The sequence below is a fragment of the Hippopotamus amphibius genome, chromosome 1 (genome assembly GCF_030028045.1).
Source record: "Hippopotamus amphibius kiboko isolate mHipAmp2 chromosome 1, mHipAmp2.hap2, whole genome shotgun sequence".
NCBI lineage: Eukaryota > Metazoa > Chordata > Mammalia > Artiodactyla > Hippopotamidae > Hippopotamus > Hippopotamus amphibius.
Window position 1 is genome coordinate 170,545,473 of NC_080186.1, and position 19,066 is coordinate 170,564,538.

The window sequence follows — 19,066 nt, forward strand, 5'->3', positions numbered from 1 at the left end:
TTGTAAACATTTATTCCCTTCAAATTTAGTAAAAACATGAAGAAAAAAAAATAAAGAAAATGGAAAGCTGAAAACCTGAAGGATAATACTCTCAATAGTTGCTTCAGGCTGTTACAAATCATTATTCTCTGTTAGACATCAATAATTTGCATTGGAGGATGAAGTCTGTAGAAACCTGATAACATTAGCCAATGCAAATTAGATTATTCCCTTGCTGCTCCAATTTATTAAATGCACAACAGATGACTTCATATTTTCAGTATTGGGAAATGGGCTTGTTAGAATTTCTGGCTCATATCACATGTATTGTATGTCAACACAAAAAAATCATTCAATACCCATTACAAAAGTCTTCAGCAGAATCAGAACTGTGATTTCTAAGTCAAGTTCAATGTAGTCTCTGTCCTCAAAGACTGGATTGTTAATTTTGAAAAAATTAAAAAAAAATAATCACCTGCTCCTCTGGTGTGATTAAAATCTCCTTTAATGATTTTGCATGATTTTCCATTGCCATTGCATACACCACAGTGATCTTCCCTTGCAAGAGACCCTAATAAACCATCACAGCCAACTTTCTGCAACAAGAGAATGACAGTACATCATAATGTGAGCTTTTTCTTTTTTTCTTTTTTAACCTCTACTTTAGGACAAACCTAGTTTCTACAAACTAGACATATTTATTTGACAAACTAGTAAAATGCCATCTTCTCCGGTGCAAACTAATACAGCAAGCTCATGTCAAATAATATCATCTGTAAAGTGTCTGGATGATACAGTAGTGATGAAAGCATTTTTCTTATGTTACGAATTAAATGATATCCTAAAGGCAATTTAGAAAACTGTTTTTGAGACAAATGCAATTTACATAAATTCCAAAGGAAATCACATTTCATTCAATATAACATGATTAATCTAATTCATTCTACTCCACATAGAACCGATAGGCTTCACCGTATGGATGGTTTCACTCCTAAAGTGGTTGTGGAGCAAATGCTTAATATTCAATATTAACTCTGTGGAAACCAAACATAAATGTTTACATTCACTACAGTTCATGAGTAAACGTCCATCCCCATCTTCTTTGGCATCTAACACATGAGTGAATAAGAATGCTCACGACCTATGGTTGCTATAAGAAAATATTAACAGTGGGATAATTAACTTTTGTATGTTCCCAGAAGAATAATGTTAATGTGAATCTTCTTATATTAAATCGTTGATCCTTTTCTAGTGAATAATGTTGGTCTTCCTCTGATGTTCGGAAAATATATTTTGTGAAGTTGTGCACAAAGGGCAGAAATTAATATGTCAATACTACAAAAAATAAATGGTAGAATTATACCATTACCCCAATCAAGAAGAAGCCACAAGACTGATTGACGTTACATCCATTAATAACAAGTTACAATTATTTAAATAAAATTTTAAATTATCACATAAAACAGAAACAAAACCAGGGTCTTTTTCTGTGGTCGGTGTTGGCGGTGTTGGGTGGGGGAAGAAGCAGATTATAAAATGCAGCTGCAGGATGAATATCCTGAAAAAGCAAAAACCACAATAAACCTGCATAATACAGCATCCTTTCCTTTTGTCAAGGGGGTGTGTATCAGTGTTAAGAAGTAGACAAAGCAATGCAGTAGTGGAGAACTCTGATCAGTGAATCAAAGCTTATTCAGGGAGAAATGAAGAGAATGTTTCTGGATGAAAGAGGTGGCCACCACAGGAAAATCTCAAAATACAACAAGGATATGGCCAGAGTTCACTAATCAGGAGCCATGAAAATACCTGAGAATCCTGGGGTTAAAAAAAAAAAATCTTTCCTTTGTGTAAAATGAGGAAAAAATTTAGAGTTTAGAGTGGTTTTGAAATGATAGAAAGCACCTTTATCACTCTCTCCTTAGCATCCAGCTTGTTTCTTGGCAAATAAAATAAACTCGATAAATAGTTAAATGATTGAATAAATAAGTACCTAGTTGTCTCTTAGTTTTCTGCAACTCTTGTAATTGGGATAGTATAAGTTTGTAAAACCTAAAATAAAAGGCAGGGATAGACATATGCCATGGCTCAATAATTCTATATGTTTACAATAAAAATCAAAGATTTCGTATTTTGTAATTGGCAGTCTCAAGTATCCACACTCATCAAAATATGCTCACATAACTCCAAAAGTTGAGGATGAACAACTTGGAGAAGCTGTTGGCGGGTGGTGGCGGGTACCTGAAGTACCAACTGGCAGGCTGGAGACGGGCAGGTACCATGATAACACAGAGGAGAGTTTTCTCTATCCTTTTCAGGATAGAAAGGTCAGGGGGCCAAACTGGGTCACCAGGAGAAAGCTATTTTCAATTGCCCTCCTTAGTACACGCACCAAGTTTAGAATTCTACATTCAACTTCAACGTTGTATATTTTATGATAAAATAAAACACTCTAGCCAAACCCAGTATACAGAGGGTTGTTAGAAAGAAAAAAGGAAGCATGTTTTTAATTCTATTGAAAGACTGAATGAAGCATTTTAGTTAAAAAGCCATAATCTTGAAGTATGCCAATATTGACAAAAGTCATGATCAATTTCATAGAACTTTAATTATAATCATCAGATTCACATAACACATGCACAATTTGTTGTTGTTGTTGCTGTTACTTTTATGTCTACCTAGGGACTCTATAAAAGATCTGACTTACACAGTACTGTTAACTGAAAAGCATAGCAATGTAAGCTATTGCATTTGGCATGTAGTTAGGAAAATAATTTCTTTTGAAAAGTAAATTCATTTGTCATATACTAATGTGACATTTACATAAAATGAAGAAATAAAGATAAAAGTTTTAATTGTACAATATACAGTTTTGAAAACAAAATATGTATAGGTAAATAACTGCAATGATTTTTAAATAGACAAATGAAAAATTATATTTCAGGCTACTGCCATATTCTGTTACAGGATAAAGGAAATTAACATGTAATTATAAGACTTTCTTATACCAATTAAATTACATGACTCTATGTTTTAAACATTACAGCATGCTGGCAAAATAAAGAATCTGACAGCTGGTAAAGCATTTAAGTTTCATGTTGTTTCCAAGTTTTTACTCAGAAGTCTATAGACTTCTATCGGACCACAGACTAATCCATCCATAGCTTGTAATTGTTTTCAAATTTTGGAGCATGTGTGCATGTGTGTGTGTGTGTGTGTGTGTGTGTGTGTGTGTGTGTGGTCAGGCATGCATTTTTTATAGGAAGAAATCAAAAGTTTCATCAAATTCTCAAAGGAGTGTATTGCACAAAAAAGTCAATGAGCACTGGCCTGCCTATTTCGTTTTACAGATTAGTTAATGGATGCATACATATTTTAAGTGATTTTCCCAGGAACATAGTTTCCTAGTGGCTGTCATGGATTCAGTCCTGCTCCACTCAGATACCTCTTTCATTACTAAAGGATGTACATATTTTCCTCCACGCCTGGGAAATTTATCAGCTGATGGCTCTTAGCCTCCAGCCCTTTTCAGAAAATGCCTACCCTAAAGAAAACTGCCTTTCCCAAGGTCACACCCCCCTCATCCCCTGTATCCAAACATTAGTAGATAAGGGGGGTTAAAAAGGTCTGGTTTTCTCACCCCAAATGGGGACAACTTTGAAGAGTCATCCCAGCTATGATGCTCCTCTCATGGTCAGCTGAGGCCTTGTGACTGTACTAAGCCCAATTGCTCCCTGTTCTCAGTCCTGCCTCCTTCCCCTTATACATATATGTTGATCATGAAAAAACCTGGCGCTAAACTTCCTGAATATTAATCTTCCAGGGGAAGCCAACCTGAGATAGTGGCAGACCCGTAACGAGCAACTTCACAGCTTTAGCCTTTGATCTTTCCACTATGCTATTCATATTCATTTTAGCAGAATGTCTACTTTTCTAATGATGAAGAGCACATAAATGCATACAGTAGATGGAGATTATTTTTAAAAAGAAATAGAAAGGCAAATGAAATGTTTAAGTATAATAAAAAATTGAATATACATTTAAAAATCAGCTGGTTCAAGAATGTTGATGATACTTTACCATTAAGTGAGTAATAAGACTGATTTTATAGGTTTTTGCCACATGGCTTTGTCTTGGACACAAGACATGGAGAAGTGGAGTGCTTGAGTTTTGGGTCTGGAATGCCCAAAGTGTCACAATTTTAGACCTGTAATACGTACATTACAGAATAAAATTTTCAGATTCTTTCAGCTAGTAATGGATATTATAGACTTTCTAATCTGAATCCTTCATTATACAGATGAAGAAATGGACTTCCAAAGTAAATCAGACTTGCTGAAGATCACAGTTAAGGCAGGACGACATTCACATCTTTTGAATCTTGGTACAGAGCTTTCCACCATACTGTGCAGCTGCTCGAAGGTCCCCCAATCCTCCCTCAGTATATGCACTCTCCCTTTTGGAATGTCTTACCTGACACCTGCCATTTGCACAGATATCTAATCCCTGATATCCACAAGAAGTTCCATCCAACACTTTTTCTGATAGAAGAATAGGCTGTTCTTTTCCAACGGGAGAGCAAAACAAGGCACATGGTTTTTCTATATACAGAGTGGATAAAAAGAACAAAAGTTGATCCATAAATATTTTTATCTCAAGCTTCATTTTTCAGAACTGCTTTGAGTAAAAAAATATAATCTGATGTTAACTGAGTAATGTACTACTAGAGTAGATAACATTAGAGGGTTATTATGAGTAGTAAATGAGATGATGCCTGGGCAAAAAACGGTATCCAATGAATATTAATCTCCTTATGAATTATGTCTTCAAATTATTTTTTAAATGTATCACTTATTATTTTCTGGCACTAAACGTCTACCACACACAAACCAAGCATTCTTCATGAAAAATATTTTGCATGCTCCCATTTTTTGCTCATATCTTTTGGCATGAACTCCTTTTAATTTTAAGAACATATCAGATTTCTGCCTATTTTAAGATTTATTCATGAAGCCTTTCTTGATGTCTCACTTCTAAATTCCAATACACCAATATTCAACCTTATACATCTGGCATTTTCTAATTGAAAAATTACTAAAGGGAGAAAGAAGAACTTCTAAGATGAACAATTCTTACAAGATTTTCCATTACAAGGATGTCTAGAAATGCAATACAACCCCATGAGAACATCCATTGGAATGCACAGTTGCTGAATTGCTAGCTGGGACTCAACCCTCTTCATTGCTTACTCAGAAAGCATGTAGGAAATGTATGATGTTTAGGCTGAGAACTACTGTTCTAGGTAAAGAATTCTTGAATGGTTGGTGGTCACTTTCAGTACTTCCTTAAGCAATAAGGTAGGAGGGTTAGAGTTAAAACACTTGCCTGTTAGGCTCAAAGAGTGGCAAAATATTTTTAAAGTGCTGTTTCTATTTCTAAGCACCCTGCAGAGGAGCTGTAGTATTTGGTAACACCAGTAGTAGGATTATCCAAATCTGAAACTTCAGAGCAATTTCCAGGCTACATTACTACTCTATTGGCTTGACACCAGTCAGGCCCTTTACTGTTTATTAAGCTCATATAAATAGAATGGAAAATAGTTTACAGTCTCTGACACTGATCTTTGCTTATGTCTTTACTAAAGTTCCACGTATGCTGATGGGATTCTATAAATACCAAATAACAGCCAGAGGCATGGAACGGGGTATCACTTGGCAAGGAGAAGACAGACAGTTAAATGAGGCTTCAGAATTGAACATTTCAAACACTTTTCACATGTGGCTTCTGAATACTGCTCTGAACAATTTTGGGGAGTTGGAACATGGCCTTTAGTGTGCATGGTTTTGAAATTTTCCTTTAAGATGCCATTATAAGCTGCAATAAAGCATTTCAGTGTGCTCTCACACCTCAAAGTAGGTTATGTTTATTCAATGACTACTTACTATGTCATATCTTTGGGCTTAAAAACAGCTGTTGTTATCGCAACACTTTAATAGTGGTATATATATATGTTTATATATATATATATATATATATATATGATTCTCTTTCTGGAGTTTTCATTGAAGAGAGGAACAAACCAGAAATATGAATAATGTTGAAAGGAGTTAGTCTAGAAAATTCCATTTACATTCTAAGCAAGAATTCAGACAAAAATGTTTGTATTTCTCCTTTTATAACATATTGTCAATTCACTGTACTTACTTTAGCTTTACAGATGACATCAACATTTGATACCAATCTTCCTTCCTGGAGTATACCCTTGAGATTGTGACATTATAGTGATCCATGTAACATGCCAGTACTTGGCAGGCAGGCTCTGTCTTGATTTAAGAGACCAACCCTTTCCAAGATACACATTAAACATGGATTTCAGCCAAATTTCAGCACAGAGAATGCAAAATACTAGAATGTTAAAGCCATGCATCTTTTTTTTCTCTAAAAATAAACGTTCACTACCGCACTGATACCTTATATTTAATTCTCCTGGTCAGAGATTCATGTATTACATAAGAATAACAGAAACAGCCACTTATATTTTAAAGTATCAAAGACTTGGGGTTTTTTTAAAAGACTTGTATATTTCAGTTTCTTCCATACTGCCCCAACTATTGGTTGTGTATTTTATTCATCATACAGACTGATGTGTTTGATTGATACATGTCACAAAATTATCAAAAATGGTACCCTGCTAACTATATAAATATCTATTATGCATCATTCTGATGATAAACAACTCTTTATAAGAGTTAGGAGCTCCCTTAATCGTGATTTCCAACAGCCATAATATTTTAAATTGACCCCCAATACAACTCTGATTTTTTTGTTTGTTTTAAATCTGGAGGGAACCTCTTCAAACAAGAGATCGAATATCTCTTATCTCACATGTGAGTAAACAAGTTTCAAAGGAATTAAATGTTATCAGATCAGACAGCCAGTTAGAGGCAGAGACAGAATTAACCCAGGATCAGATGATGATTTTCAGGATTTGAACTGTCATATGATTTTATTTTTGCAATGAAAAAATATTGCTTATATATTTAAATGCAACAAATATTCATCAGAAGCTTAATTGCCCAACAGTACACTAGGCACAGACAATAGAAGGAATAGAGATGCATTAAAATCTGCTTCAGCAGAGTCCTGTGGAGTACTTGGCAGGGGTACATATCCAATATGGAAGATCAGGGGGATTCTCTTTTCCTAGAGAACTTGACATAAACTGAGTCCAAAAAATCAGTAGAAGTTTTCAAGGTAAATAAATGGGGAAGGAGATTAAATCTTGAGAAAGAAAAGATATTGTGCCAAGAAAGTTGCATGTTTACAGGCCCAGAAGTAAGAAACCATGATGTATATGAGGGATGAAATGAAATTCTGCCTGGCTGTGCTGGAGACTATAGAAGGGAATGATGGAGATGAGGCCAGAGAAGTTAAAGGGGGACGCACAACAACAGCCTTACAAACCAGGTAATAAAGTCAACGGGACTTGTGGAAGGGTAGTCCTTGGCACAGTGATTGACAGCTTTGGCCTTCAAAAAGGACAGCCTGGCTGAAATGAGGAGTACGGGCTGAAGGAGGGTCAGAGAGACAGTGAGGAAGCCGTTTGCAGAATCCAGGTCAGAGACAATGCACAAATAATGAACAAAGATGCTGGCAAACAAAGAAAGGTTTGGACAAATAGGGTTTGCTGATTGATTACACGGGGATGGCGACTGAGGCAGAAGGATTCTGGCTTAGCTTGGTAATGAGGCTGATCATGAAGTGATTCTCCATCAGAGAGCACAGTAAGAGGAGCAGATGGTGTAAGTGAGGGAAAGGAAAGGGGAATGGGTATGTTGTACTGGAACCATCTTGAATTAGAGATGAATGGGATGCTGACTGGACAGGTTCATGCAACACAGAGTAAGCAGCTAAGGAGCTCAGAGACAGAGGGATCTAGGTTGGAGATAAATGTCTGTGTTCCTTTAAGTGTTCGGATGATCAATAAAACCTGGTGAATAAGTAAGGTTATCCCAGGAAGAACATTTAGTGAGAAGAGGGGCCAGGATAGAAAATTCCCGTAAGACATATCATTCTTTCACTTAATATTTATTAACTGTCTACTCTGTTCAGGTACTGCTTACGGTGTTAAACACACAGCAATGCATAAAATACAAGTCTTGCTCTTACAATTAGTATATGGGGGGCATAAATAAATAAAAATATCATGATAGATGATGAGTTCTGTGAAAAAAGATAGAGCAGGGGAAGGAAAGGCATTGAGTCAATATTTAAGAAAAGATCAGAAGGAGGTAAGAGAATGAATCATACTGGGAAAATCATATCTGGGAAAAGTGATTCACCGGGAAAAACAATATCTTTCAAGACACTAAGACGGCGGGCACTGGACGTACTCTAGGGAGAGTGAGGGAGCCAGTGTGAGTGGAAGGGTGTGATGGGGGGACAGTACAGATGAATCAGAGGGTAAAGGAAGCCAGGGAGGTGAGGCCCTTATGGGCCATTAGAATAACTTTGGAGTTTTACTCTTAGTGAGTTGGGAAGACACTGGAGGCTTCTGAATGGAAGAATGACATGACTGACGTTTTAGAATAACATGGCAGGGTGAGGTATCACTCTGGCAATGCTGAGACTGACAGAGGTTTGAGGACACAGGCATAAAGAGCAGTTAGCTACTACCATCATCCAGGTAAGACACAGTGGCTTACACCAGGGGGGCAGCTCTGGAGATACTGGGCAGTCATCAGATTCTGCATGTACTTTAAAGGTAGGGCTAATGTGACTTCACTGATATTTTGAATGTCTAGTAAAAGAGAACAAAAAGGAAAATGTAGACTCCAAAGGTTTTTGGTCGAAGCATCTGGAAATATAGAATTAACCTTTATGACAAGGACGGTGTGAACAGAAGGCTGCTATTATTTTCTCTCACCTGCAGGCACAGTATGTTTGGGGGCTACGTGTGGGGGAAGAAAGCACGACATGCTTGAAGCAGTGAGACAAGGGCCCCATCTGGAGCGCAGAGGGAAAGAGTGAGGTTTCAAAGGAGGCAGGAGACAAGAGAAGGAAGTAGACTAAGCAAGGTCTTGCTGGGCACATCATGTTGCGCAATTTGGTCTCTATCTGAAGAGTTATGGCAAGTCTCTGAAATGCTTTAAGTGGGAGATCAATATGAGCCACTTTTCATTTTATATAAAGATCTCTAGGTCTACCTCATGCTACCCCTTCACAGGAACGCCCATCCCTCTCCCCACCATCAACCCCAACCCCTGGCAACCTCTAATTTGTCTTTTCCATCTCTATACTTTTGTGATTTCAAGAATGTTCTATAAAAGGAATCACACAGTGTGCGACATTTTGAGACTGGCTTTTTCTACTCAGCATAATGTTCTGACATCCAGCAGGTCACTGCATATGTTAATAGACTGTTCTGTGTACCTTTGCATAATACCCCGTGACACAGATATACCTCAGCTCGCTAACCCTGCAGCTACTTAGAACCTTTTTGCTTCCAGTGTTTGGCTATTGAAAATAAATCTGCTATGCGCATTTGTGTACAACATTTTTTTTGTGACTGTAAATTTTCATTTCTCTGAGATAAATAACCAAGATTGTGTTTTCTAAAGCATATGCTCAGTTATTTAAGAAACTGCCAAGCTAATTTTCAGAGTGGCTGCACCATTTTCCCTTAGTACCAGCGATGCATGAGAGGCCTCGTTTTTCTTCATCTTCACCAGCACTTTGTATTGTCACCCTTTTAAAATTTTAATTTATCTAACTGATGTATAATGATATCTCTATATTTTTAAAACATACGTTTAGTCAGTGCTTGTGGTTGTTATATGTCAGTAAAGGTAGAAAAAACAGAGCTCTGAAACACCTAGAATATAAACTGTAAAACAACATTTACCACTATTGTAGGGCACTATGCAAACCCTACATAACTAAGATGGTGGCGGTCTGCTTGGTCATACCTTCATCCATGACAGCGTGCCACTGAAGTACATGCTTTGGGGACGAAGTTCTAACACTATAGGCCTGACATTGCCAGTCTCTGAATCCAGGCAAACCTGCAGGACAAGGTGGATTCTCACATATTCTGTATTGTTTTCTGGGACCATTACAATCCCTTGCTTCAGAACCTAGCCTAGAAAAGATAGTACAAATAATCAATTGTATCTTTTTTTATGTTCACTCATTTAAAAAAATCAAAAGGCATTATATTAATAAGGTATAATCCTTTATATTAAATCTACTTTTGAAAATGTGGACAGATTAAATGATTGGTAATGGTACGAAATCCGTATGTTTATTTAAAAATATATATATTTTTCCAACCTTTGATCCATTTAATTTCCAAAATACATGAGAAACAAAAACCCATTTGCCATGAAAATGATACAGAAGGGTAAAGGGCAGAGGTTGGGGGGCAAAATAGAAAGTCTGGACTTCCCATGAAGGAGTGGAGCTAAGAATTATTAAGGAGATGCTTTTAAGGTTTTCACATATGTTCTTTAAAATCACTTGTTGAGTAATCGGGCCACTGAATCCACACCAAAGTTAAAGCATAAAGCAGAAATGATTTGCCCACACATTTTCCTAGGATCACTCTAGCAATGATGGAGCGTCGCAAGCTGATCTTGGACGCTCCCTATCCGTACACATGCTCAGCAGGGTTTCATTTCTTATCGTTCTTAACTTCTACTGACATTCATGTTGCCCTCATTCTCTCTTTTTCTGAAGTCCTATCAGCTCCCAGCTCCTCTCACAGTTCCTTTAAATGGTGACTTACTTTTCTAACACGTCTCCCTGCTTATTTCAACACAATTTTTTATTTGATTTGTACTCATGAAAACATTCTGTGTAGTGTTTAATTATTTGTTCTTTGATGGGCTGGCCTCAGTTTCCTCTTCAAAGGGAGTTTTTATATAAAATAATTTGAGGGACTTTTCTGTTTTCCAACGTGGAGTGGGGTTTGAGAAGTTTCTTTGGTCCCCAACATGGTTATCCGTAAAACCTCCTAATTTCTAACTTGAAGAAAACAATGCCCTCCCCCAATCCAGGAACTTTGCGTTTACCCAGGACATTTGCGCTCTCGACTGCTGATTCCAGAACTGCAGGTTCGGCTACAGGGACTCCACATGCTCCACTCTCCGGCCACGAGTCCAGGTGCGGAGGTCCTGCTGGTACACTCTCCAGCCTTACACCACTATTCCAAAAGTTATGTCTTAGGTGAACAAATCAGGGCACAACGGAAAATCATTCACTGGCCTATAGAGTCACTGGAATTGAGATTAAATTAGATCTGCTAAGAGCCCCAAACGTGGAATTGAAAAAAAGAGGTTGGCATGTGCTTATTGTCATAGTAATACACTGTCCAGTTCTCCTAGTTCTCATGTGAGATCATACAGTCCTGTCGTAAGAACAACACACAGATATCTGTATCATAGCCCTGAGAATTCAGTACTTGTGACAGAGATAGGGCGAAGAGGGAATTTGGGGTTGAAAGGGAAGGAAAACTAACACATTTTAAGAAACATAACAATTTAAAATAGAGGAACAAAAAAAGCATAAGGTCATATAGCAATATAAGAATGGCAGGTAAGATATAAATGTCTTTAACTAGAATGAAGCAGACATTTTAGCAAATCTAGCAATTTTGATTTGAACTGTCAGTGATTCAGGGTACTCTCTCGTCTTAAAACTTAAAGAGTATTACTCAATTTTAGCACTTTCCTTTATATTATTTTTTTCTTTCTTTTCTGAAAGAGTTTCCATCAAATCCAAGCATTAACATTATAGCAAATTTTCTTTCAAAAGCTGTTTATTTGAAAGACTTGAGCAATTAGACTTTTTGAAATTCTGTCATTTCATTCCTATTATACTATAGGTTATTTGGTATCTATTAACTGAGAAAGACAGCAATGAAAGAAGGGAAAGGAGTGTGCTCATTGTCTTTTTTTATATTTATTTTATCATTAATTTGAAACAAAAGCAGCCAAAGAGGCTGTTTCTGTGGTCACTGAGGAATGGTTGTCAGGACTTGATGGACAGATTATTATAATTTTTTATTCCTGGAAAATCAGATCTATCATAATCATAGCAAACATATTAAAGGTAAAAATTAACTAAACAAAACCATGATAGAAATAATAAGTAAAGATTAAAAAGAATTAGATAAATGATTGGATAATGACAATGGTTGAGCAAGCTGATCCATCCAGTCCTAAACAATTTTCTGCACTAATGGCAACATGATTTATAAGAGATTTTGAAGAAATTATAGCAACTCTTTAATCCTTAGTTTTTCCATTTCAAAATGTAAGTGATAATCATATTTACCTAATGGACTCTGCAGAGGTTGAGTGAAACAAAGCATAATGCATAGCCCATTCCAAGGATTTAATAAAGATTAACTATAATAAAATACTAGCAACAACAAATTATATATATCATTATATTAATTTTATTAATAAATTTTCAGGAATCTCACCAAAATTCTGTTCATTTTGATCTTAACTGATCTGTTTCTTCAAAACTATTTTGATAATATATTTTTAAATGCTGTTTTTAGAAGACAGAATTTAGAAAACTATGAAACATAGTTTTGTGTGAACCCAGTTAATGCTTTTCTATGCAACAAAATTAGTTCCTGCAGATTTTCTCTAATAATGTCAAATTTAGAGAGCTCTACTCAATACTCTGTAATGACCTGCATGTGAAAAGAATCTAAAAAAGAGTAAATCAGCTACACTTCAATAAAAACTAAAACAAAATAAATTCAATCTCTTGGATTCAAGGAGTTTTACATCCAGGCTTGGGAAGAAACAAAACAAAAAACATCAACAACTCCGAGTGTACTGACATGCTAAGACTGTCATTAAATAAACTGAGATTTTGTATGAAGAATCCGTTTGAAAATTCCAAAAGGGGAAAACAAAAAAAAAACAGACCCTGTGAAAACTTTTAAAAGAATTACTGGTTTTAAGAATTTAATGACATTATGCCATTCATGGGGAAAAAAAAAAAATCCAACGTGAAAGCTGTCAAACTTCAATAGGTCAAGTTGTTTTGGCATATGTGAAGGGTGTTTATTTTTCCCTGAGTGCATATCACAGCTCCTTGCCCACTGAGCAGCAAGCTGGTATTGAAAAGCTGGGCCAGAGTTCACAGCGGACTAAAAATATTTTGGGAAAGACCCGGATCTAGACTTGCACATCATTTAAACTAGACATATCTGGCAGATGAAGAGAAATGGAAACAGATGTGCAAGCCAAATTTGCATATACCAATCAGTGAAATTTAAAGAAAGGATAGTATAATAAAGTTCATCACCTTGCAGATAACCAGATCTCTGGATGAAACTATGGAGAACCTGCTTTTGTATCTTCTAGGTGGTGCTGTGTTTCAACACTGGGGAAAGTGTTAAATGTTTTGTTTAAATTATTATACAATATATTCCATTGGGTTTGTATATAAAATGATCCTAATGATGCTTTTCGTGAATTTTCTAGCAGCATTTTGTTTCATTCTTTTAGCTTCATAAAAACATTACTCATGGTTTAAAAACTCAAATTTTCTCGTATTTAATAATTCAGTCTGATTTATGAAAATGCTAAGGAAATACATAATATAGATTATTTCTGGAACCGTACATGACCTAAAAAAGTTTGACTATATTTCTATTCTCTCAAATTTCTATGTGAATATGCCTAGGAAGTTGATGAAAACACCCAATTGGAAGAGGTCCACGAAGATGACAAAGGAAATATTATTCTCTAATCAAATCTTCCTGCACATCCATTGTTAGATGAAAGAAGAGGAGGGAAGAAGGCAATAAACTCTCTACAGATGCAAATTTATGACTGTAAGGATATTGCAATCTTTATTTTTTCAATAAAGAATGATGGTGGTAATTTCATCACTTAGGAACTTAGGAAAGTAAGTAATTGAAATATCACGTAGCATCCTTCAAAACAGTCTAAAATTCTAGTAAACTGGTATTTAACTTCCCTTCCCCATCCTCCAATTCCCAGAAAATATTTTAAGTAAATAAACATACATTTCTTGGTTTTAACCAAATCATTTATCAACTCTTGGACTTCTGTTAATATAAATGTAAACACAGATGATAGTATTATAAAAAGAAAAGGAAAAGAAAGAAAGCAGGCTGCTTTTAATTTGGAAAATGCTGTATATAAACAGTATAAAATCCCTATCTTCAAAATCATTTTGAATCATAAAATTCTGGTCAGCACCTTCTCAGACTTAATTATATACTCTTAGATGAACTAGTTATACAGCTAAGTTAACATCACTAGAGTGTAACACATGGCAAAATTCTCAGCTTTGTTTCTCGGTTTACCATGTACTGAGCTAGCAGTGTTTAGCACAAGGTTGCAAGCATCCAAATATTTTAGCCCTACAGCCCTCAACTGCGGAGTGTTGGAAGCTATTTTCACGATGGCTCCTACAACAGCTGGAACAGATGGATAGTTGAAGAAGCCCACATGGCCTGAGGAACTGAGAAGTTCATTAGTTATTTCAATACACAAAGCATTACAAAATCACTAAGAGAATACCATTAGCACAATTATAGGGAAATAAAACATTTACTTTTAATGAGTAATTACAATTTTGATTGCTGAAAGAATAAGTTTATTTTAGAGAACTCAAGAATGTAATTTATTCTCATTAATATCAGAAGAAAAAATAACAGAAAAATATTTAGGACACCAGATTATAAAAATGAACAGACTTTTATATTGCTAATGAAGAACTAAGTAAGACAAATGGATTGTGTGATGTTTGAAGGCATGTAGCTGAATATTTGGTTATCTCTTTTTATTACTGCTTTCATGTTTTGGGGATGATGGAAATTATTGCTGGTGCAGAGTTTTATGACTCGAGCAATAAATTACTCAGCATAATACCATGAGGCTTGCCCAATATACACACATTATTGTACTTTTGTGCATTATTTAGAAATAAAACAAATCCAAATTCTGACTCTCCATCTAAGCTCATAGAAAACACATTTGGCAGTCTGTAAACAACTGACTGCTATTTCACAGAAGTTCTCTTTCAAGGAAACATTTTCTTACTGATTTTACCTAGTGATAAACTATTGCTAGTCTCTTTTTATTATCTGGGACTTGATTTGTACATTTTTTTCTCATTAAAGAAATCATGCAAATAATAAATGACTACTTGCTTATGTCAAACAATCTAAAAATGTCAGAGAAATAGAGAAAAGTTCTATTCACCCTCACTTCCCACTGCTTTATTCCATCCATCAATTCTACTTCCTTCCCAAGAGTTAACTACTAATTAGTTCGGAGTTTATATTTTCAAACCATTTTCTATCAGTTTAAAAATATATACTCTGTGTGTGTATACTCACATTTGTACACAAATTGGTTTTTTTTCCTAAATCTCAAATGGTAGCATATAAAGTATCAATTTTTCTGACGTCTCTATACTAACCACCAAGTCTTGTAGATGTTTTCATGTTAATACAGATAAATCTACCTCATTCTGTTAACAGCTACACTGGAACCATTTCTCTTTTCCTGAATATTTTTGTTTCTTTCTCATTTCTTACCACAGCAAATTGCATCCTCACATAAGTGTATGTGTGTGTGTTTGTGTGTGTGCATGCACACGTGCCTGTTTGCACACGTGTGAGTATTTACTTAGGACAAAATTCTAGAAGTGGAATTGCTAGATTTCCATTTCTGTCCATTTTTCAAATTGATGTGCTTTTAAACTAGCCCGCTACATAACTTTTTTCACTAATTCACCTCAAGTAATCTTTATGTTGCTGATTCTTTTCAAATCTAATACAAATTCATGTTCTTCAGAAGCAAGTTTTTGTTCTTACATCTAATGAGCAAAGTAATAATTGTTCTACTTTCCCTTCATAGAATAAAAAATGAAAAATTATGTAAACTATTGTACTATCTTTTGATTAAATTTGCTGTAATTATAAGTTTATATAGGATCTAATTCTTTCATACTCTTTAAAAGAAAATTAACTTTCAATAGCAATTGAAATGATCTGGAAGTGTATACTAATAAATTTCTATAGCCCTATGAAACACATTCGATTAAACAACTTAGCCAAATGTTTACTAATCCCCCAAAAGTTAATTAGAATATTTTATTTATGATGCTTGAAATGACAAGGAAAAATTATACTCAGTGGCTCTCCTAAGACAATATTTTATACTTTAAAGGTTTTTACTGTTTATGATTTATTTGTGAATACTTATGTTTCATTTTAATAGTAAAAATAATTCATTTTTGTTAAAGTAATACATATACCCAACTCTCCATATTGTCATAATCAGCAATAAAAAAATTACTGCATTGATATTAAACAAAAACCATGGATTTAAAAAAATGCATTAAAACTGAAAATAGATGAGATGATGAAATTTTTATAGATACTAAAAGTATTCCACTAGTGTTAAGACAGATACATATATAACTGGAAAAAGAAAATGTTTCACCAGTTACACTTGCACGAGAAAATGTAAGTTTCCTAAGTTTCACTTCATAGTCTCATTAACTTCAGGGCAGCACCAATGACTTACCTTACCAACATCACAATCGGTTCCATCCATTGGTGGATCTAGTTTGGTTTTGCATTCTTTCTCTCCTTCTACCTTGCACCACAACCCTGTGCAAATAACATGCTGAAAACAAGGGTATAATAACTAATAAGGGGAAGGCATCACATTTTTGAGGTTAAGTCAATAAGGTTTGAGAGAGGTATTTTAATAGAACATCAGAAATGATTTGAAGAAAAATATGCTTTAGGTACTTTTAATATTAAACTTATAATTGAAATAGTATATGGCTTATTTATAGTGATGGAAAGATGATTAAAAACAGAAAATGTTTCATAAATGTAACTATCTTAAAATTACTTTAAACACAAGTGATTATGCAAGATTAAGTAGCTACAACAGAAAACTGTAAGCTAAAAATCATTATTTATACCATTATATGAAGCAGGCTGGAAGAATTAAAATAATGTGCTTATGGTATGAATTTAGTGCGTCCTATCTAAAAGCCTGTCCTCACTTAAGCTCTGCTGTGTGTTGACAAGCCATGTTACTACTTCATTATTTCATCAAGTAGCCTTGGCCCCTGATGCAATACAGAGACTCTCAGTGGGCATATTTCCCTTAATTTTTATCAGTCATTTTCGCCTCAGTATGAATGAGTTCTAGATACCCAGAACACATTTAGCTTTTTCTAGGGAAAAGCTGAGGGAACAAACAAAGTACTGGGATAAAACAGCATAAACACCTCAACACTGAAAAAAGAGAACGCTATCCTTGTGGCCACCAAGAGACATAGATAAAGAGGCACAACTACCACACTCTTAAGGACTTTCCATTTCCATAGGATGGTTGAAGTTTTTTAGATACAAGTATGTTGTTTACAAATTACACAGAAATATGAAATCCATGTGGTATACTTAAAGCAACTAGAGTAATCTATCTTGAAGATGATTGTGTGACTACCTATGAGATATTTGGAGAAGAGGGAGGAAAAGAGCAGGTTGATAAGAACAGAACAAGTAACTGCCGATGTGAAAGACACTCTTGAAAGGGTGAGAAGACCAGTCAGATGGGAGGAGGCATATAAGACAAGGGAGTAGTGAACAAGATTTTAAAGACAGAAAAACCAGATCCTGAATGCCAGGAAGGACTTGGGACTCCATATTTGGAGGGAAAAAGAAGCCCCTCAGCAGTTGACTAGCAGGTTGATAAGATAAAAAGGTTATTTTAGGAGGTTTACTCTGGCAGTGGTGTTCAAAACAGACTGAAAATCACTGCAAAGTTAAAATTAACTTATGATCCAAATCTATGAAATACTTTAGGAACGACAAATTGAAATTAAGATTTCAAGCAGGTCTGTTAACAATTCTAATTCTGAATTTGTTACAACTCCCCAAATATTATTTTCTTATTTTTCATTTAAAGATTTAGATTTCTGAAATGTGTGTAAGCTCAAACATTCAATAGCCTGTGGCAAGAGTATGATATATTTTATTTACACTATTTTATCTGCTGTGATAGTTTTTGTTTCAAAATATTTCATACAAATATATCTTATTATATTTAGAACATGATTTAGCTTACTTTATGTGCTTTTATTTGCACATATTTACCAAAAATTCATCCAGAAACTAATTTTAAAGAATGCCTAAATTAAATAGCTTCTCTGCAATATTTTAGACACTTGAAAATAAGCAGAGAGTTTAATTGTTTACTGTGTACTTTTGTGGACACATTTATATTTGAATTAATGGATATCTAACCTGAGAATTTTAGTTCTTAAAAGTTTTTTTTTTCCTCCAAGATATTCTTGTTAACGATACTTTATAATTATGGGGTCAAATGCTGAATTTTCCACCAAAGAGGAATTTTGCTTTATTTATATTCAATAAAGCTTAGTTGTGTATTAGTTAACCAATACATACTGAACTAAAAAGCAAATCTTCTATGTTGCAGTTTTAAAATCATACTTTTTTGTTGAACACTGTTGGTGGTCTAAATTCTGATCTTCCACCATTATCTGCTATTCAAAACAGCAGGTACTCTAATTGATTTCCACTTGAGGCACTGAGAGTGTAAAAGCAAACTTGGCAGCCTTTCAAGATAAGCACAGTCATGTAGAATAAATCTCTCACAGAGAGATCTCTTTACCCTTTATATTCTGCAGTTCTGGGGATCTTAAGGTAGGTAAATTATAGCCTCATTCTGAAAGATAACTCGGATTTGGGATTTCAAACCAAACTGTCAAAAATAAAGCAAGAAAATACTGAAGAAATGGGATGGACTGCTTTCACCTTGAGAAGTGAAACACCTCAGATATGTGATATTAGAGCTATGTAATACTAAGCCCTTTCTTAAGATAAAGAGGAGCAGGGTTGGGTACTTTGTTAGAACCAAACACTCTGCGTGTTACCCAGGCCAGAGTCAAATATTCTTTTCAACTTAATTGCTGAAATCATTTAATATTTCAATTAAAAAAAAGAACTTTAAAGCTTAAAATGCTGTGTACAGGAATCCAGGAC

At 35.0% G+C, this 19,066-nt stretch overlaps 1 protein-coding gene across 1 annotated transcript in view; it reads right to left on the bottom strand.

Annotated features, from left to right (window-relative positions):
• The window catches only part of ADAMTS19 (ADAM metallopeptidase with thrombospondin type 1 motif 19), a 264,246-nt gene that overhangs the window by 74,395 nt on the left and 170,785 nt on the right, over nucleotides 1-19,066 (bottom strand). The window contains exons 11-15 of the mRNA XM_057735960.1: nucleotides 16,569-16,670; nucleotides 11,049-11,179; nucleotides 9,945-10,117; nucleotides 4,450-4,577; nucleotides 455-575 (exon numbers count right to left, since the gene is read on the bottom strand). Coding sequence (XP_057591943.1) covers nucleotides 455-575; nucleotides 4,450-4,577; nucleotides 9,945-10,117; nucleotides 11,049-11,179; nucleotides 16,569-16,670 — 655 coding nt within the window. The remainder of the gene's footprint in view (nucleotides 1-454; nucleotides 576-4,449; nucleotides 4,578-9,944; nucleotides 10,118-11,048; nucleotides 11,180-16,568; nucleotides 16,671-19,066) is intronic.